This window comes from Thalassophryne amazonica, chromosome 18 (assembly GCF_902500255.1).
Source record: "Thalassophryne amazonica chromosome 18, fThaAma1.1, whole genome shotgun sequence".
NCBI classification, from domain to species: domain Eukaryota; kingdom Metazoa; phylum Chordata; class Actinopteri; order Batrachoidiformes; family Batrachoididae; genus Thalassophryne; species Thalassophryne amazonica.
The window spans coordinates 56,785,145-56,803,980 of record NC_047120.1 but is presented as its reverse complement, the minus strand read 5'-3'; the positions used below and the strand labels follow the sequence as shown (position 1 = coordinate 56,803,980).

At 41.4% G+C, this 18,836-nt stretch overlaps 1 protein-coding gene and 1 pseudogene across 4 annotated transcripts; one reads left to right on the top strand and one right to left on the bottom strand.

Moving 5' to 3' along the window:
* The window catches only part of LOC117530612, a 27,261-nt pseudogene extending 17,242 nt beyond the window's left edge, over positions 1 to 10,019 (bottom strand).
* On the top strand, positions 3,901 to 18,836 carry lrrc3ca (leucine rich repeat containing 3Ca). Of its 4 annotated transcripts, XM_034193972.1 has the most exons (3): positions 3,901 to 4,324; positions 15,398 to 15,715; positions 17,505 to 18,836. In XM_034193972.1, exon 3 carries the CDS (start codon positions 17,588 to 17,590, stop codon positions 18,374 to 18,376), a length of 789 nt encoding a protein of 262 aa, XP_034049863.1. In that variant the 5' UTR covers positions 3,901 to 4,324; positions 15,398 to 15,715; positions 17,505 to 17,587; the 3' UTR covers positions 18,377 to 18,836. The 4 variants fall into 4 exon arrangements, with proteins under 4 accessions (XP_034049863.1, XP_034049865.1, XP_034049862.1 ...); XM_034193974.1 differs by lacking the exon at positions 15,398 to 15,715 and having other exon boundaries at positions 3,901 to 4,312; XM_034193971.1 differs by lacking the exon at positions 15,398 to 15,715.

The following is an 18,836-nucleotide window of genomic DNA, read 5'->3' as shown; positions in this document are numbered from 1 at the left end:
CTTTTTATTTTTTTCTAAAACTATATGGATTTCATTCATATGTTTTTACGTCAGACATGCTTGAACCCTCGTGCGCATGCGTGAGTTTTTCCACGCCTGTCGGTGACGTCATTCGCCTGTGAGCACTCCTTGTGGGAGGAGTCGTCCAGCCCCTCGTCGGAATTCCTTTGTCTGAGAAGTTGCTGAGAGACTGGCACTTTGTTTGATCAAAATTTTTTCTAAACCTGTGAGACACATCGAAGTGGACATGGTTTGAAAAATTAAGCTGGTCTTCAGTGAAAATTTTAACAGCTGATGAGAGATTTTGAGGTGATTCTGTCGCTTTAAGGACTTTTCACGGTGCGAGACGTCGCGCAGCGCTCTCAGGCGGCGTCATCAGCCTGTTTCAAGCTTAAAACCTCCACATTTCAGGCTTTATTGATCCAGGACGTCATGAGAGAACAGAGAAGTTTCAGAAGAAGTCGGTTTCAGCATTTTATCCGGATATTCCACTGTTAAAGGAGATTTTTTTAATGAAAGACGTGCAGGCGGATTGCAGCGTCGGCTCGCAGCCGCCGCGACGCTCCGCCACAGGAAAAACACCTCTGTTGGAAGCCTTGAGGACAAGTTGGAACATCTCCAGCTGATAAACAATTTCTCATATACTCACTCCACTGAAAGCCATCAAAAGCCGCCTGGATTTTACAAATGGTTATCAACACGGAGGTGTTTTTCCTGTGCCGCCGCGCCGTGTCGGCTGCGTCCCGACGCGCGGACCCGTCCGCACGTCTTTCATTAAAAAAATCTCCTTTAACAGTGGAATATCCGGATAAAATGCTGAAACCGACTTCTTCTGAAACTTCTCTGTTCTCTCACGACGTCCTGGATCAATAGAGCCTGAAATGTGGAGGTTTTAAGCTTGAAACAGGCTGATGACGGCGCCTGGGAGCGCTGCGCGACGTCTCGCACCGTGAAAAGTCCTTAAAGCGACAGAATCACCTCAAAATCTCTCATCAGCTGTTAAAATTTTCACTGAAAACCAGCTTAATTTTTCGAACCATGTCCACTTCGATGTGTCTCACAGGTTTAGAAAAAATTTTGATCAAACAAAGCGCCAGTCTCTCAGCAACTTCTCAGACAAAGGAATTCCGATGAGGGGCTGGACGACTCCTCCCACAAGGAGTGCTCACAGGCGAATGACGTCACCGACAGGCGTGGAAAAACTCACGCATGCGCACGAGGGTGCAAGCATGTCTGACGTAAAAACATATGAATGAAATCCATATAGTTTTTGAAAAAAATAAAAAGGACCTATACTTTACGGACAGCCCTCGTATGTAGTGTAATGTCACGCAATAAAACAGAGTGTTCCATCATGCTGACATCTATAGAAAGACCAGATGTTTTATCAATTAGACAGTTGTAAAAAGATAAGATAGTTTTAATTTTCAATTTTCAATTTATTTTCATTTATATAGCGGCAAATCACAACAGAGTTGCCTCAAGGTACTTCACACAAGTAAGGTCTATCCTTACCAACCCCCAGAGCAACAGTGGTAAGGAAAAACTCCCTCTGAGGAAGAAACCTCAAGCAGACCAGACTCAAAGGGGTGACCCTCTGCTTGGGCCATGCTACAGACATAAATTACAGAACAATTCTCAAAACGAATATACAGGAAAAGCTTTTGGTGCACAGGACAGGAGGGTCTCCAGCACAATTTCCACACCCATCTCTAGATGGAGCTGCACCTTAAACAGAGAGAAAAAAAAACAGAATCAAGTATCAGAAAGACAAGAAATACAGTATAATTTGTCAGCATTAAACAACAAGAAAAACAGGAAATACTAAGGTGATCGCCGGCCACTAGCCCTGAGCTTCACTAAAAGACCCAGAATTTAGGTAAAGTTGAGGCCCACGGCATGCTCTGTTTCCTAATAAAATTAATTAAAAGAGTGAAAAGCGTAGAACTATACTATGCCAGTATGCTAGCCATACGAAATGGAAAATAAGTGTGTCTTAAGTCTGGACTTGAAAGCCTCCACAGAATCTGACTGTTTTATTGATGCAGGGAGATCATTCCACGGAACAGGGACACAATAAGAGAAAGCTCTATGACCTGCATACTTCTTCTTCACCCTAGGGACACAAAGTAATCCTGCACCCTGAGAATGCAAAGCCGGTACATAAGGTTTAATTAGGTCAGCTAGGTAGGGAGGTGCCAGTCCGTGAACAATTTTATAGACTAGTAGCAGAACCTTCAAATCTAATCTCACTGGGACCTTGTACTTTACCAAATACAAGGACATTTTGTGCATCAGCCATTTTGAAAAGCAGTTAGGTTAACCCTCTGGGGTCCGAGGGCATTTTTTGGACAGTTCACTCGCCTGGTATAAATCTTTTATTACTGCTGTTAACAGCTCTCCCTGCATCCCACAATCAAGTTTTATGTCTCTTTTTTTAGGACAACCTGTGCTTTCATAATATATATGCTTTTGTTGTGTTTTATAAGTGCAATAAAGGTTTACAATTAGAAATAAGAAAGGAAAAGTAAAGCGGAAAATAATTTTTCACACACATTTATTCAAAACATACAGCAAACTATAATAAACAACTGTTTTGACACTTTATAAAGGTAATTTGAGGTCTTGTGTGAAAGACTGTACAACAAAAAGGTTCAAACGATTCAAACAAATACACATTTTGAACAATATATACAAAATGGTCTATGCGTTTTGTTTGTCTCATCTCAAAGCAATTTCTGTCTGCTATTACACAAAGGTTACATCACAAACTTCTACTTCAACTGTGTTTTGGAGTGTTCTGTGCTGCTCCTAAAGCAGCTTTCATTCACACTTTGATCCACTTTGGCTCCTTGAGGAGCAGCCCTCCCCCTCGCTCCATTGATATGGTAACCAAGTGCTTTACGCCGAGAAAGCAACAGAGTTATCCAGTAACATTCACATGCAAACTAGTGGAGCAATCCTGATAGTTACACAATCTTTGTTTGAGCACGTGAGATTGTCATCAGAGGCTCTCCGTCTGCTCGATGGGTTTCTGTTAACTTGCAGTTGTGCCACAAACAGCAGAAAACAAACCTCACTTGTACATGTCTATGGGGATAATGTGCAAAAATCTGATGAGGAAAAACTGACAAACTGGACCTCAGGCATCTGCCAGATGGGAGGATGACAAAAAGTTTGTATCCAGACTGAGAGGATTGCAGTTCTGCTGCATGGTGATACGCTGCAGTCCTTAGTGGTGGCAGCAGCATACCAGACGGTGATGGAGGAGGAGATGATGGTCTCAGTGATGGCAGTGTAGAAGTTCACCATCATTGTTTTTGGCAGGTTGAACTGCAGCTGCCTCAGAAAGCACGTGCATTTTAAAGGGTCATCGCCTTCACAGCTCTTTATCGAACCGCTATTGATATGAATGATATATGGAAGGAACTGGTCATTTATACGTGAGTCACAGGGTCACATAGGACACAGCATTGGAAAGAAAGAAAGAAAGAAAGAAAGAAAGAAAGAAAGAAAGAAAGAAAGAAAGAAAGAAAGAAAGAAGAGTGACATTTTAAAGCAGGTGGGTTTTGGGTGGAGTAACTTTATTGAATCCTATAATCCATCACTTTAGGGCGGCTTTGTCGTGCCACTGCTCATGCGCTCGTGCACGTCTGCTTTTGAAATATGTTTGACTGGTTTTCTTATCATCTGGCAGCAGACATGCTGGCAGGAAAAGAGATGAAAACGGGAGAGGGAGGGGGAAAATGTGCAGCGCTGTGAAACATTACAAGCTTCAGATCAACATGACGAAAATGTTCTGCCATGTAAATTAGAACATTGAGCGTGTGCATGTGCGCGTGCGGAGGGGGGAACTCCTCATCGCACCTCATGCATTCCCATCTAACCTGCGTGTTAGAGATTGCGCTGTTCTCTGTGCGCAGCCAGTCTGCGCGTAAAAAAGAGAGAAAGAAAAAAACCGTTTTGCGCGCGGCGCCTTGTGCCGTTTGAACTTCTCTACTCCGCTAATCTCGGTCGCTCCCCGGAGACGCCGCCATCGATACTGCGCGCTTGCCAATTCTCACTCGTTCCAGCAACGTTGCCTGGTTTTTCTGGTCGCATGGAAACAAAAAAGTGTGCGCCGCTGAGCGCGCTCTGCGCTGCAGAAGCGTTTCCAGCGCGCGCCGCGCTCGCATCCGGAGCGGCTCGTTTATTACGCGCAAGTTTTAACCAACTGCGAGAGGAAACCGGTGGACATCAACCGAGATGCTGATCAGCTTTGGGGATCTGCTTTAAGAGAAGAGGCGCGCACGACAGGAAAAGGAAGGAAAACGCGACAAAAAACGTAAGTGCCGATTATAGCGCGCACTTTGCGTCTTTATAGTCTCTGATCTTTAAATTCCAAATTAATTATCTAAATGTGATGTGCTGCTGAAAGAAGCGCAGGACGGTGCGACCGTATACCCATGAATAAACAGGATGAAAGACAAAGTTAACACGGGTATCGGATCCCATGAGGCGCCTTTTTTAATCTCCACTTTATTTTCCTCCACATAGTTGTTGCTTACGGGTAGATTGTAAGCATATGGTACTGTCTGCATCGATAAAACACGTGCAATGAATAGAAATTAAAGATAAAAAGCACATCAGACCGAATTTTAATGTTCACTTTATGGAAATGTGCCTGTGTCCCTTTCGGACAAAAAAAAAAGAAAAAAAAAAGAGGACAATCAAGATTGGCTGTGGGTTGGTCAAAACCAAGAGGATAAAATGCTGTTTTCCTCTCCCTCTAGTCATCCACACCCACTTTGACAAACCGTTCACCCAATTCTCTCAGCAGTCATGAAGGTGCCACAGAAATCAGATTTTTAAACATCACCAACATTAAATGTGTGCCCTTCGTCAATTTGTGGAGTTTGGGTTCCTGTCTAAATTACTGCTCCTTCTAAAATGACTGCAAATGACCTTCCAGCACAGCACTGACAGCGTGGAATTTATGAAGTGAGGAACTGACCTTTGGCTGTATGTGTTGTATTTATGGTGTAAATTAAAAACAGGAGAGTTATTTATCACAGAAACAGACATCACCTCAAAGTCTCTCCTGATTTATAGGCCATGTGGTTTTTAAAAGGGTTATATTTGTTATGAGGGAAGAGAGCACAAGTTTAAAAAAAGAAAATAAAGCTTTTTCTTTGGTATAATTGGAGCTGATCTGGAAATACAGTTTGCCAAATTCCATAAAGGAATACAATTACAACTAATTTACATATTTGCCTCATTAACCTGTATAAGTTTTAACTAAGTGATCTGAGTCTGTCTTCCCTCTGAAAGTGTTCATTCATTCATTTTTTTTTGAGTTTTCTTATTCCAGTTAAAGATCTTGGATGGCTGGAGCCCATCGCTTAATGTGTTTATCTGTATAATAATCTGTAATAAATAAAGAAAGAAAAATAAAAAATTGATAAATAAGTTGTCTGTTAGGTTTATAAAGGTACATCTCTTTTTGTTATAATCAACAGCAGCCTGCTAAAAATGTGGGGGGAAAAAACCCCTCTGGAATAAAATACTGGAATATTCAAAATAGGAAGGACAATTCCAATTTATGGAGAAAAGCAGTCAATCCCCCCCCCCCCCCCCCCCCCAACATTCAAACCGATGTGCACCAATTTTACTGCCAACACTAAGCTGCAGCATAGTGGAAAATCGTGGGACAATTCAGACAGCACAACGAGAATAGCACTGACATGAGAGACGAAAGGAAAATTTACAGCACAATGCTAAAAAAGAAGAGAGATAAAAAGAACAATTTTGAAACAGATGTGGATCACCACATCTGGCAAGATCTTTCCCATATATTTTTTTTTACCACACTTTGGGTGTCAGAAGGAATGGTTTGCAACCCCTCTCAGCCCCTGACACCCAGATCAGCCAGAGACTTGATGCTTGACTAACACACACCATGTGTCACCCATGTCGACTCTAAGCAATTTGAGTTCAACTATTATGACCTTGAGTTTGACTTTCCAAGGTCACCCAAGGTAAAATATCGTGTGGCCAATAGAAAGATGACGTATGACTTCATTTCAGTGTTTAATAGCAATCTTCAAATATCTGTTTGGAGTAGCTCTAAAAGTGTCTGATTGTGTGTCCAGAAAGTATTCACAGTGCTTCACTTTTTCCACATACAGCCTTATTCCAAAATGGAGTAAATTCTGTTATGTGCCGACACGGGTTGAGGAGCGGACCTGCGTCTGACTGAACCCAGCGCTAAATAACCAGAAAGCGGTTCCAAAAAACAAAACAATTTTATTTTCCCCTCTTGTGCAATACTCGGTGTACAACATAAAATAGGGTTTGTCTGGCGGAGTGAAGGACGGCGCGCTCTCCAGCGCCCAAAGGGATCGAAGCCCGGCGCTTCTGGACTCACATTCACCGCCAAACACCCCCCAGGTGGACACGACAAACTGACTCTGTGAAGGATAGAAGAGGTGAGGTAAGTCAACAGCTACAACTAATATCCTTCAAAGGCACACACTATCAGCAACACATTCAGGTCTGAATTTAAGCTTTATGTAAATGAGCAGCTTCTCACAACAGGTGGAGGATCATCAGTCCGCACGCCACGGCCGTGAGAAGCGAGCTGCACAATTCTCATCAATGTTCAAATCTACTGCGTAACAAAATACCAAATTACTATTAACACTTATTCAGACAATCAATCACTTCTGATGTGTGCTGACAGCATGTGTCCCTCACCCGTCCTCCTTCACAGGCACGATGTGTCAAACCCAGGCGCGGTCCTCAGTGTCTCACAAACGAACGTCACAAGGTCGAGTTCCCGGCAATTCTGCTTGAATCACTCATGGCTTAAATGCAGAACGCCATCTCATTATCTGCTGCAGCTGAAAGTCTTTAAGTCTGCACGTGAGCATCATCCACAGGTGCTGCAAATCATGCTGATGAGGGTGAAGGACTCTTCTGCCAGCACCTTCTCCACAGACAAAAACCAGTTTGCATACCACCTGGAGAGCAAAGAAAAGAAAAGAACACCAAAATGTCCAGCCAAACCCCCCAACACACAACAAAATTCATTTTTTTCCCCTCACAATTCTATTCACAACACCCCGTAATGACAACATGAAAGTTTTTTGGAATTTTTTTGCAAATTTATTTAAAAAAAAAATCACGTGTACATCGTAAGTATTCACACCCTTTGTTCAATACTTTGCTGATGCACCTTTGACAGCAATTACAGCCTCAAGTCTTCTTGAATATGATGCCACAAGCTTGGTGCACCTATCTTTGGGCAGTTTTGTCCATTCCTGTTTGCAGCACCTCTCAAGCTCCATCTGGTTGGATGGGGTCATTTTCAGATCTCTCCGGAGATGTTCAGTCAGATTCAGGTCTGGGCTCTGGCTGGGCCACTCAAGGACATTCAGAGTTGTCCTGAGGCCATTCTTGGCTGTGTGCTTAGGGTCATTGTCCTGCTGAAAGATTAACCATCGACCCAGTCTGAGGTCAAGAGCAATCTGGAGCAGGTTTTCATCCAGGATGTCTCTGTACTTTGCTGCATTCATCTTTCTATCAATCCTGACTAGTCTCCCAGTTCCTGCCATTGAAAAACATCCCCACAGCATGATGCTGCCACCACCAGGCTTCATTGTAGGGATGGTGTCTGGTTTCCTCCAAACAAGATTTAGCAAAAAATCTCAAAAAACATTATTCACATTGTCATTATGGGGTATTGTGTGTAGAATTTTGTGGGGGGAAAATGAATCTCATCCATTTTGGAATAAGGCTGTAACATAACAAAATGTGGAAAAACGGAAGTGCTGTGAATACTTTCTGGATGCACTGTAATTGAGCCTTGGGCCCAAATTTGAATACTGGCCTATGATCCTAACTGACAGATTGTCCTAAAAATAAAATAATTTAGTCCCTGGTTCACCCTCAATCAGCCCACCAAGTCTGGTAAAAATCAGATCACTACTCTTTAATTTATATTGCTCAAACACAGACACATAGGACCACAAACAGTTCCTCCACATCGACTGTACGCAGACATAAAAACAGCTTTGAGGCAGATCCCAGTCACCAGTAAAAATGAATTCTCTTCCCTCTTCCAAAGACCATTTACCCATAAATGTTTTTTCAAAAGTTCTCCATTACATTTTGAGTTAGATGGGTGTGTGTGTGTGTGTGTGTGTGTGTGTGTGTGTGTGTGTGTGTGTGTGTGTGTGTGTGTGTGTGTGTGTGTGTGTGTGTGTGTGTGTGTGTGTGTGTGTGTGTGTGTCATGGAGGAAAAAACATTTATGCGTATGGTGGTATAGACAGCCCATAGGACTTTGGGAAGGAACAAAAAGCAGCTGCTGATGGAACCAGAGGACTAAATTAGCCTTTGTTCTCATTTTTGTGATCCATATATCATTTTGCTGATGTCAGATAAAGCTCAACACCGGCAGCACCGTTTAGCATTGCTGACAATATAGTCGGTTCTGTTCTGCTTGGAAAGCTACATTAATGCACGCTTTTGCTTACATTTGTTGTTATATGTATTTGTTAATACCGTTATTGTAGGGTTAAACTACACTGTTGTACTTTATACGCTAGTTACCAGCTTTGTTTAACCTTTTTGGCTAGCAAGTTACGGTTGACTAATTAATAGCTAAATTAACGGTAGCTCATCTAGCTATAGTTAGCTTACTTTCGTGATTTACACTTTTATTTTACATGGTGTAGATTTTTAGTGGTTGTTCAGTTTAAACATATGGATTTTCTCTTCCTATAAGCTAGCAGGGTGAACTTTAGATAGATACCTAAAACATACTACATCATAGATTCTGTTTCTGTAATAAAATAACTATATTTATAGCTTAGCCTACTAGCTATAATTTAATTTTACAGACTAGGTAGTATACATATACTGCAATCTTCTTCTGTATGAATATTTAGGTTTTAGAAGCTAACTCCTGTAATATTATGTAGTAACTATATTTCTTGTATATGTTGTTTACTACCCCCATTGTGTAAATATTACTTATATACATGATGTCCATTTTCTTGAGCTGCTTGGGTGGGTAGGGAGAGTTCACATGGGATAAAAAAGCTTTTCAACCTACCATCCCTGGTTCTCAAGACCAGGCACCTAAGTGGCTCTACCGTACTTCTCTCTTTTTTTTTAGATATTTAGATATACTTTTGTTATACTGACCGTTTGTTATTTTGACCGTTGGGGTTTTACATAATTATTGTATGGCCTTGCCTTACAATATAAAGCGCCTTGGGGCAACTGTTTGTTGTGATTTGGCGCTATATAAAAAAACTGATTGATTGATTGATTGATACTGTACACTAGTAGAGTTCTACCTTAGAATTAGAATGTATTATAGAAGACATAGCTTGCTGAATTTTCATGACAAAAATAAAAAGTGACTGTTCGGTTGAAGCCAGCGTAAAAATGATCGAGATGTCTGAAAGTAGCAGAAGGGGAGGTGATGTTTGTGGACCAGAGAATCCTCAGTTCAAATCCCCATCAGACTAAGACCCTTGGTTAAGGTCCTTCATTCCAAAGTTGCTTCTGGTGTCCAGACAAGGGAAAGATCGTGGCAGCATGCTTACATCGGTGTGTAAATGGGTGAATATAAGGCATCACTGTAAAGTGCTTTGAGCATGAACGCTCGATATTAATGCAGTCCACTTAACCTACCCCTCCCTTTTCCACATCAAAACCTACGGATGAGGGGTGTTATTAGGCTTGCAGCAAACGTGCAACAAACTGCAATGTTTGTCTTCTTCTCTCAATAAATTCCAAATCCTACTGGGCTTTATAAAGCCCCCGGGTCTGCAGTTTGAGACCAGTGCTTTAATCTGCTGCCTTCAACAAATGTAAATTCTCACCTTCTTTCATATGTCATTATTGCTGTTATTTGAATTTTACCCCGTTTGATTTGATTCTTTCGATCAGCTCTCTGTCCAATTTCCCTCTTTCCCTGCATGCTCTCTGCTCTTCTGTCACCGATCTCCTGCTTCGACTCCCTCATTAGCCCTCAGCAAAACACCAGGCAGGCATGTCATGTGATGGGGAAAAAATACAGGCTTTACCGGTGCATAGCACTCCCCAATCAGTTACAGAGACATTTTTGTCCTTGTTGTTGTTGTTGTTTTGGGTGTGAGGTGCATCTGTCAAGATGTTCTTCCTTGCTGCAGACTATAAGAAAGTTGTTTTTTTTTTCCTCCTCACAGTCTGCAGCAGTCTTGCCTGGTGTTTATGAGGAAGTATTGATAATCATCTCTGAGGGAGTGGCAGCGTGCAGCGGTCAGGACTTAATGGCACCAGAATCCATCTCCTTCAATGGCTCATTATGGGGCTTGTCAGTTAGGAAGCTCAGGAAGCAATGCAACACAATGAGCGTTATTAGCTGCGTCTCATACAGTAGACAAATCATCTGCCTCCCTCCTGCACACACACACACACACACCACTGCCAATGCACTGTGTCGTGTATACCTCCCAGCGTCATGTGATACTAAGAGCTACTTAGAGATCATTTTCTTTTTTTAATCTCGGTAAGTGGATCTTGCCCAGTCTCCTGTTATTTTGAAGAAGTCTTGGGGAACTTTGGTTCCTTTGCATTTCAAGAGTACCACACAGGCTCAGCGCTGCCTGCATGTTCCATCTGCTGCGGCAGTGTTTGTTGCGTCTGCCCTAAAGGGATTGTGTAGCCAACACGGATGCTATGCCGACTTAAAGAGAGGATTAGTAACATGATAGGACGTCGCCCAGATCGGTTTTTAATGAGGAATGTTCAGGTAGACTTAAAAGTTTCAAGTAATTGAATGCATTAAAAAAAAAATTATAACCAAAGAAATTGTTCTGATGATGCACAATCTGCTGGCTCGCAAGCAGATTTTTTTTTTATTAATTAATTAATGTATTTATTTTTGACTGGTTGTAATGTAGAGCCTTGATTTTGGTTTCAAATTATTCCCCAAATTAAAAAATAAAACACATTCCCAAATAAAAAAAGAAAAAAAAAAGCTGAAGTACATCACAATGTGCTGAAAGATAGATATTTAACTGTTCCTATTCAAACAAACAATTTTGCTGACTTATTTCCGAATTGTAACAAGGGGTAAATTCATTCAGGGTCAAATGTCAAACCAGTAATTTCCAATCATTTTCAAGCAAAATATTTCATTGGAGCCAAGGGCGGTTCATTGCATAGGCGAATTAGGCAGCTGCCTAGGAGTCAAAATGCCAAGGGGGGCACCGACGACATGATTTTTTTTTTTAAATAGCCTTCATAATGGCAGATGTGCGACCTCTTGTGGTGACACACAGTATCACTTTCTTTCCTTTCTTCAGGGGAACATGTCACAAACTTTATTAATGCTGGTTGTGTCACAACATTATCAACCCAATCAGCATTTTGACTTACAATAATAATCATACTGTACATGCTCACGCTCACACATGGGTTCAAAATGTGTTTAAAAAACAAAACAAGTGTGTGGGGGGGATAAATCCTCGCCTAGGGCACCATTATTCCCAGGGGGTTGCACTGACTGGAGCAAATAAAATCTTGGGGTCGCTTAGTAGTTTAAGTCCAAAATGCACTTTCTTGCCACAGAGGTCAAAGACGCAATGAGGGTTATTTCATTGAGTCAAAGGTCAAAACAAGCTTTTCTGATCACTTTTTGGGAAAAAAGTTCACTTGGATCGACTAGAAATGTGTGGCCCTCAAGGTTATGTGAGACTAGACTCTGTTTGTTGCCCTTTTTGGTTAATGAGATGCAGGTCGGGTCAGGTCAGGTCAAGTTGGGCAACGTGCTGTTGCCACCGGCTGCTGTGTCTACACTACTGAACCATGTCTGGTGCTGGATGGCAACCACCCAGGCAGACAACCGGTCCATCCCCACTCTGGAAAGTAGTCATTTATCAGGCATGGACAGGTGAAACGTGGGCATGTCCTTCTCCAGCCAATGGGGTCCTCAACACTCAGGCACCTGTGAACTGGATCACACCCAGAGAAACACATCACATGTCACAGCTGATGATCACAATACAAGAGAAGCTTCTCACCTGAGTCTCCCTAAGTAGTTACGCAGTCATTCCGGGAATACCCAAGGATCCTCTGAAGGGACTTCGTTCGTTAGGTCACTGGTTAGCATCCAGGTCTTACAATCAGACAGTAAGACAGGAAGCACCCGGGCCAAAGAGACTCTGAGATCTTTGTCTCCTGCAAAGGTATTGGCATTGACACAAACAACTGGGTCCAAGGACCCCCAAAACGACACCAAATAAACAGGCATTCCTGAGATAGGGTGTAACATCCAAGGCAGCACCCCCTTACCCTGACAGGCTGTTGTTTTAGTCAGGTTGATTTAGTCGACTTTGTCCGGTTGTGCAGTTTAAATGACACACGACCCAGAAAGCAAACATGATCTGGCCCAGATCTGGCGCAGACCTACGCATGTGGGCTGGATATGGCCCAGCGTGGGCTCAGATCATTTTTTTTGTCTGGGTTAGAGTCTTTAATCGTTGTGTTATCTGCACATCTGAGCCAAAAATGGCTGGAAACACACTGGGATGGCACAGCAGACAATTGGCAACAGAAAAGACCTCACTGTGAAGATATGGTTTGATCTAAAAGCCACATATTATTTTATGTACAAAAATCAACCTGCACCGTAGGAATGTCAATTATAGAAGAGACACAGTGACACCAAATGGTTGTCTTAGCTTGGTTATTTTGTTAAAACAGTTATGTTATTCTTCCACTTTTTTGGAAATACAGTGAGCACGTACAGCGTGCACAAATGATCGTTGGGCTTGAGACCAGAAGATCCTCAGTTCAAATCCCAGCCTGACTGGAAAATCACTAAGGGCCCTTGGGCAAGGTCTTTAATCCCCTAGTTGCTCCCGGTGTGTAGTGAGCGCCTTGTATGGCAGCACCCTCACATTGGGGTGAATGTGAGGCATTATTGTAAAGCGCTTTGAGCGTCTGATGCAGATGGAAAAGCGCTATATAAATGCAGTCCATTACCTTTTTACTCTGTCAACTTGAGCAATAACTAAAAGTAACATTATTCCAAACTTACATTGTCAAACAGGTGTTGTAAGTAAGATAAATATTATAATATTTTGTATTTAGTGTATAGGCCAAGAGAGGTCACAACTACCACTCCATAGGCATTGGAAACATTTTTGTTTCCCTAAAATCCTTCTATCTGTGGAGTTAATTTTTGCATGAAGACAATCAGTATTGTGTAACTTCTTGATTTTACAACTTTCAAACCAACCCCCCCCCCCCCCTTCCCATTGACCAAAATGTCATATTTCTGAAAAAAAAACTATTTATTTATTTATTTATTTTTGCAAATAAACGTCAAAAACTGTTTTAAATGATTCAAATCATTATATTACAGTTTTTGTCAATTGCTTACACATATTTTGCAAAATTTGGCTCACTGTGCAAAACTCTACACACAAGCAAGACAAGGAAAACTAGAAGGGCACTCGGTAGAGCGCATTCCTCCACCACGCCAGAGATCAGTATCGAAGGATGTGGATTCACAAAAGGGCAAACTAATACATTATGCTGTATTCCAGAGTTTAATCCAGATCATCACCAAATTTTAATCGATTGATCCTGGTCATATTTCCCATCATTCCACCAAATTTGGTTCAAATGCGTTCAAAACTTTTTGAGTTATCCTGTTAACAGATAGACAGACAGACAAATGCTGTTGAAAACATAAACTTCTTGCGCCATTTTGAAACACTTTCGAATCATCAGCAACACACTGATGTGTTTTACACAAAACACTAAAGTCAATATAATTTTTTTTTACTTTTTCTCAAACAAGATCTGAAAGTTACAGTATTTAACAACCAAAGTGTTATTTCCTTGTTTTTATTTATTTATTTACAACGAAATAGACATTTCTTACAAATACCTAAACAAAGATAGAGTAATGTACAGTTCACATTCAGAACACAAAACAAAACAATGAAAATAAGTATTTACAGTACTGTAGTTTACATACATGGTACAGTAACATCAGGATGATATTACACTTGACAGTACTATCCACTGTGAGCTGTGTGGCTGAGATTTGGGTGGACCGTTTGTCCACACTTTAAAAAAAATGAACCGCTGTCTCAACGAGAAAAAAGTAATGTAATAATTTGCATAGATTTTCTTAAGGTATTTTACTGTAACTTAACTAAAGTTATTTCAATTTAACTAAAGAAGTCTTGTGGAATTATGAAATAACTAAAGTGAAATAACTAAAACAAAATCCATACAAACTGTTACATCAATTTTTTTCTCATTGAGACAGAAGTTCGTTTTTTAGAGTTTAACTTCCCTCATTGTGAGGCCGTAGTTGATCACATGGTCCACCAAAGTTGCTTGAATTTCATCTGAAACGTTTCTCCTTCTTGCTCTTCTTTGTCCTTGTCCTTGTCCACGTATCTCTCTTTGTCTTCCTTGTCTTCTTCCTCTTTCTCTGTGTCTTATCGCCTCCATGATTGCAGATTTGACAAAATGTCTTACCTGAGGTCTATTTGTAGTGCCAAAGACCAGGCTGATTGAGTTTTCTGTGTGAGTGTTTTCAGATGTGTGCAAACGTTTTTTCCAATTGCCAGATGTATTTTGCATCTTTACTAAAAGTGTTTTCCCAGTGATAACAAGGTATTTTATCTTTGAGTTCATTAATGTAGGAAACTGTGTGTAATGTTCTGCAACTTTCTGGAGGAACTGCAAGCAAAGTGCAAAGCAGAAAATGTGTTTAAGGTATTGTCACATTGTGTTTTAGCTGTTGTTACAAGAAGTTTTGGATTTGAAGTTTTAGTCTAAGCATTCAAATTTAGAGTGTAAGGAGTTGGCAAAAACTTTAGGTTTAGCCATGTATTCAGTACGAAAAAAACCCCCTCTAAAATCTTTATTTGGAATTGAAGAATTGTTTTATTCCATACATTTTCAGAGTATAAATATTTATTTCCTCAGATGTTGAAAAGGTCAACATATTTTTCTAATTTGAATTTTGTTGAAATAAAAATTCCAAGCACTCAGTATGCAAAGTATTTAAGACTGAAATGGCATCTTCTTGGGAAAACATTAGAATGATACATTTGGTATCGTTTTAGCCGCCATCGTAGATCTTTGTGCCCATATTAGATTCAATATTTTGTGTGTGTGTGTGTGTGTGTGTGTGTGTGTGTGTGTGTGTGTGTGTGTGTGTGTGTGTGTGTGTGTGTGTGTGTGTGTGTGTGTGTGATGAGAGTGCTATTTAGTATTCTATTTTTCATTTACATATGTTTAAATGCAGAAATGTGATTTCATAAACATAAAATTTTAGTTGATAGAGGATCAATTTGAAAGGTTGTAAAATCAGTTATACTACCTCTACAGGGTGAGAAGCTCAACCATCCGGGAGGGACTCAGAGTAGAGCTGCTGCTTCTTCTCATCGAAAAGAGCCAGATGAGGCGGTTCGGGCATCTGATGAGGATGCCCACTGGTCATTTTCCTAGGGAGGTCTTGCAGGCATAGCCAACTGGGAGGAGGTCCCGGGGAAGACCGTGAACATGCTGGAAGGGTTATGTTTCCCGGCTGGCTTGGGAATGCCTTGGGAAAAATTACAGGAGTTGACCTGGAATAGGGAAGTGTGGGATGAGCTGCTTAGTCTGCTGCTGCCAGTGGTGGGCACAGTTCAGCTAATCCGATAACAGGTAATTATTAAAGCTAATGTTTTTGCTAGTGGGTTAGCTTTTCAGATAAGTTTTAAAACCATCATTGGACCAATTATCTTCCGATAAATTGAGTTCTGATCATTTTCAGTCTGATAACATTTTTTTCCTGGTAAAGTGAGCAAAGTTTAACGGTCAAAAATGTTTGTAAACCCTAAAATCAAACATTTTAGTCCATCTGTTGCGTGTTTGTAATAGACTGGCTGCCTGTCACTTGATGATGACGTCATCATTAAGCGCAAAACGTGATTGGCGGGTTGACACAGGGAGCATTGTGGGTAGTGTAGTTCATGTTCACATTGGACATTGCAGTGAGTGAGTCCGCTCGACACAAAACAGAACGGAGTAATTTGAACATTATTTTATTTTATTTCTTTGTGGCTGTAATTTAATTGCCAAGACTCGGTGTGGGAGAGGAGCTCTCACGATGCAGCCATGTGTACAGAGGGACTTTTCTTCACATTTACACACTGTTTTGGATTTTTAAAAGATGCTTTATGTGGATTATTTATTCAGATGAATCCCACTGAAACTAACAGGTAAGAATTTATATTTACTATGTGTATTTTACTCTGCCAATCAATGCATTAATGAACGTATTTCAGTTGTTTAAGCCATAGGGTTAGCCATAGCGTGTGAAAAAAGCAGCACCTTTTTAGTTTGTAAATGATGGTGTATCTACTACCGAGATAAACTGTGACTTCTAATACTGTGTTTTACTGCTTTTGAAAGATGATGACAGTGTTTGGGGTTTTACTTTTTATATTAATTTATTTTTCATGCGTCCTTATGTGTTTGTGATCCTTGAATTTACCCAACAGCGATAAGTGAAAGTGAAACTGGTTTATCAGAAGCCAACAGTGTAATCTGATTACTAGGGGAGCTACGACCACTACCTTTGCACCCCCCCCCCCCCCCCCCCCCAGGACTAAACCAAACCAACTGTTTTAGGTTCCTTAGATGACCCCAAAACACAATCAGGATGTTCCCAAAAATAAAAACTGGCCTCAAGCCAGTTATCCAAGTTATCCAAGATGGCCTCCAAAATAGTTTGTTTTGTTGTTTTTTTTTCCACTAAAACACCTCTACACAAAATATAAACAACTTAAATATCACATAGATTCAATGGGAAGACCATTGCAGGTCACAGCAAACTCATTTGTGCCTAAACTAAATTCATTCATGGGTTTAAGATTCAAAATGACGTCCAAAATGGCCACCAATAGACCCTTATCATTAAAATACATAGTAGGAACAAACAATAGACTTAATAATGACAGAAATCATTGGTGTTTTAGTGAAAAAAAAACCCTATTTGGTGGCCATCTTGGACGCCATCTTGGATAACTGGCTTGAGGCCAGTTTTTTATTTTTGGAAACATCCTGATTGTGTGTTGGGGTCATCTAAGGAACCTAAAAAAGTTGGTTTGGTTTGGTTTAGTCCGGGGGGGGGGGGGGGGGGTGCAAAGGTAGTGGTCGTAGCTCCCCTAGTAGATGTGGCCACTTCCGAATCAATACTAAAAGTTATTGGTTATTGGTTACCTGTAATAAAGATAAATTTTTTACCAGCCAGCACCACTGGCTGCTGCCACCACCTGGCCCTGGATAAGCAATAGAAAATGAATGAATGAATGAACTACCCCCCCCCCCCCCCCAACCCACCCCAAGTGGCAGTTATGTGCCAAATCTAGTGGGTCTCGCCCATGTACTAGTTGCTCTTTTACACTTTTTCTTCTCATTCAACTCACTGTCTGTTGTTCTTGTGTCACAGACTCTGCAGGTACTGGGGAGGTTGATAAGGCCTTCACCTTCATAACCCAGGTGGTCCTCCTTGGAACATGCCCATATTCCACAATGCCCCTGTTGACAGACTGGCTCCTGCGCCACTCGGTGGTCATGTGTTTGCTGCTGCACAGTCTGGTATTAATGACATTCTGCTTCCACAATGCTGCCACCAGTTGCTCCAAGAGTTGCTACTGCTCTGAGAGCGAAGGCGATGGCAAAACGGTGCGCTGCAGCAACCTGCAGCTAACAGAAATCCCCCAGGACATCCCAAATGACACAAGACGTGCCTACCTGGACTTCAACCTTTTCACAACAGTTCCAGCTAATGCTTTTGCAGGTTTGCCCCACTTGGTTGAACTGGATCTATCGCATAATGAGTTAAGCCAACTAGAACCAGGGGCATTTAGAGGCTTGGGATCCTCGCTAAAGTTCCTAGACCTTTCTTCTAACAAATTAGTAAACTTCAACCCTGAAGCTTTCGAAGGTTTGCGGTGTCACACCAACCTGACAAACAATCTGTGGCACTGTGACTGTAACTTACAAATGGCAATGCCCCATGTGGACCTGGAACCAACGTCACTGGCAGGCATTGTGTGCCAGACTTCAGATCCAAAGGAAATAGGTGTTGAAGGACTTGCTTTTCTGCTGACACCAGACATAGATCTATGTGTGGTAAGGACTACAGATGTGGCCTTGTTGGTCGTCATGTTTGGCTGGTTCACCATGGTTATCTCCTACCTGGTCTATTATGTTCGGGTTAATCAGGAGGATGCCCGTAGACACCTGGAGTATCTGAAGTCATTGCCCAGCAGGCAGAGCAAGTTGGAGGAATCTTCTACCATTAGCACTGTGGTATAAAGCTGGTATAACTACACGTGGGACCTGATGGTGTGACCAGGATGGAGCTAAAACCTGCATGGACTCTATATCACTCTCAGACACTTGTGTCTAACTGTTGTCATGGAGCCAAGGTGGGCAACAAGACAAGAAAACCAACTATACCCAGATGAATAATTCATCCATCAGAGGCCTATTTTGAGTTTTTGTTGGCTGGGCTGAGGGTCTCCTCTACTCACTAAAGGAACAAAAGCAACAGCATGTTTTCAGTGAACTCCAAATATGGGATATAAATGGGATTTATCCATTGGTGCATGCGCCAACGTGTACCTTGTTGACATGCACACAAGTCAGGAGGCAGAATCAACTAGCAATATGGACAATATGTGGGAAGGTGGCAGGAATGTTACTGGTGTAGAAATCATCCATAAGGTATTCAGTCACTCGTATATTAAGAGTAAAACAATGTTTTACACTGAAA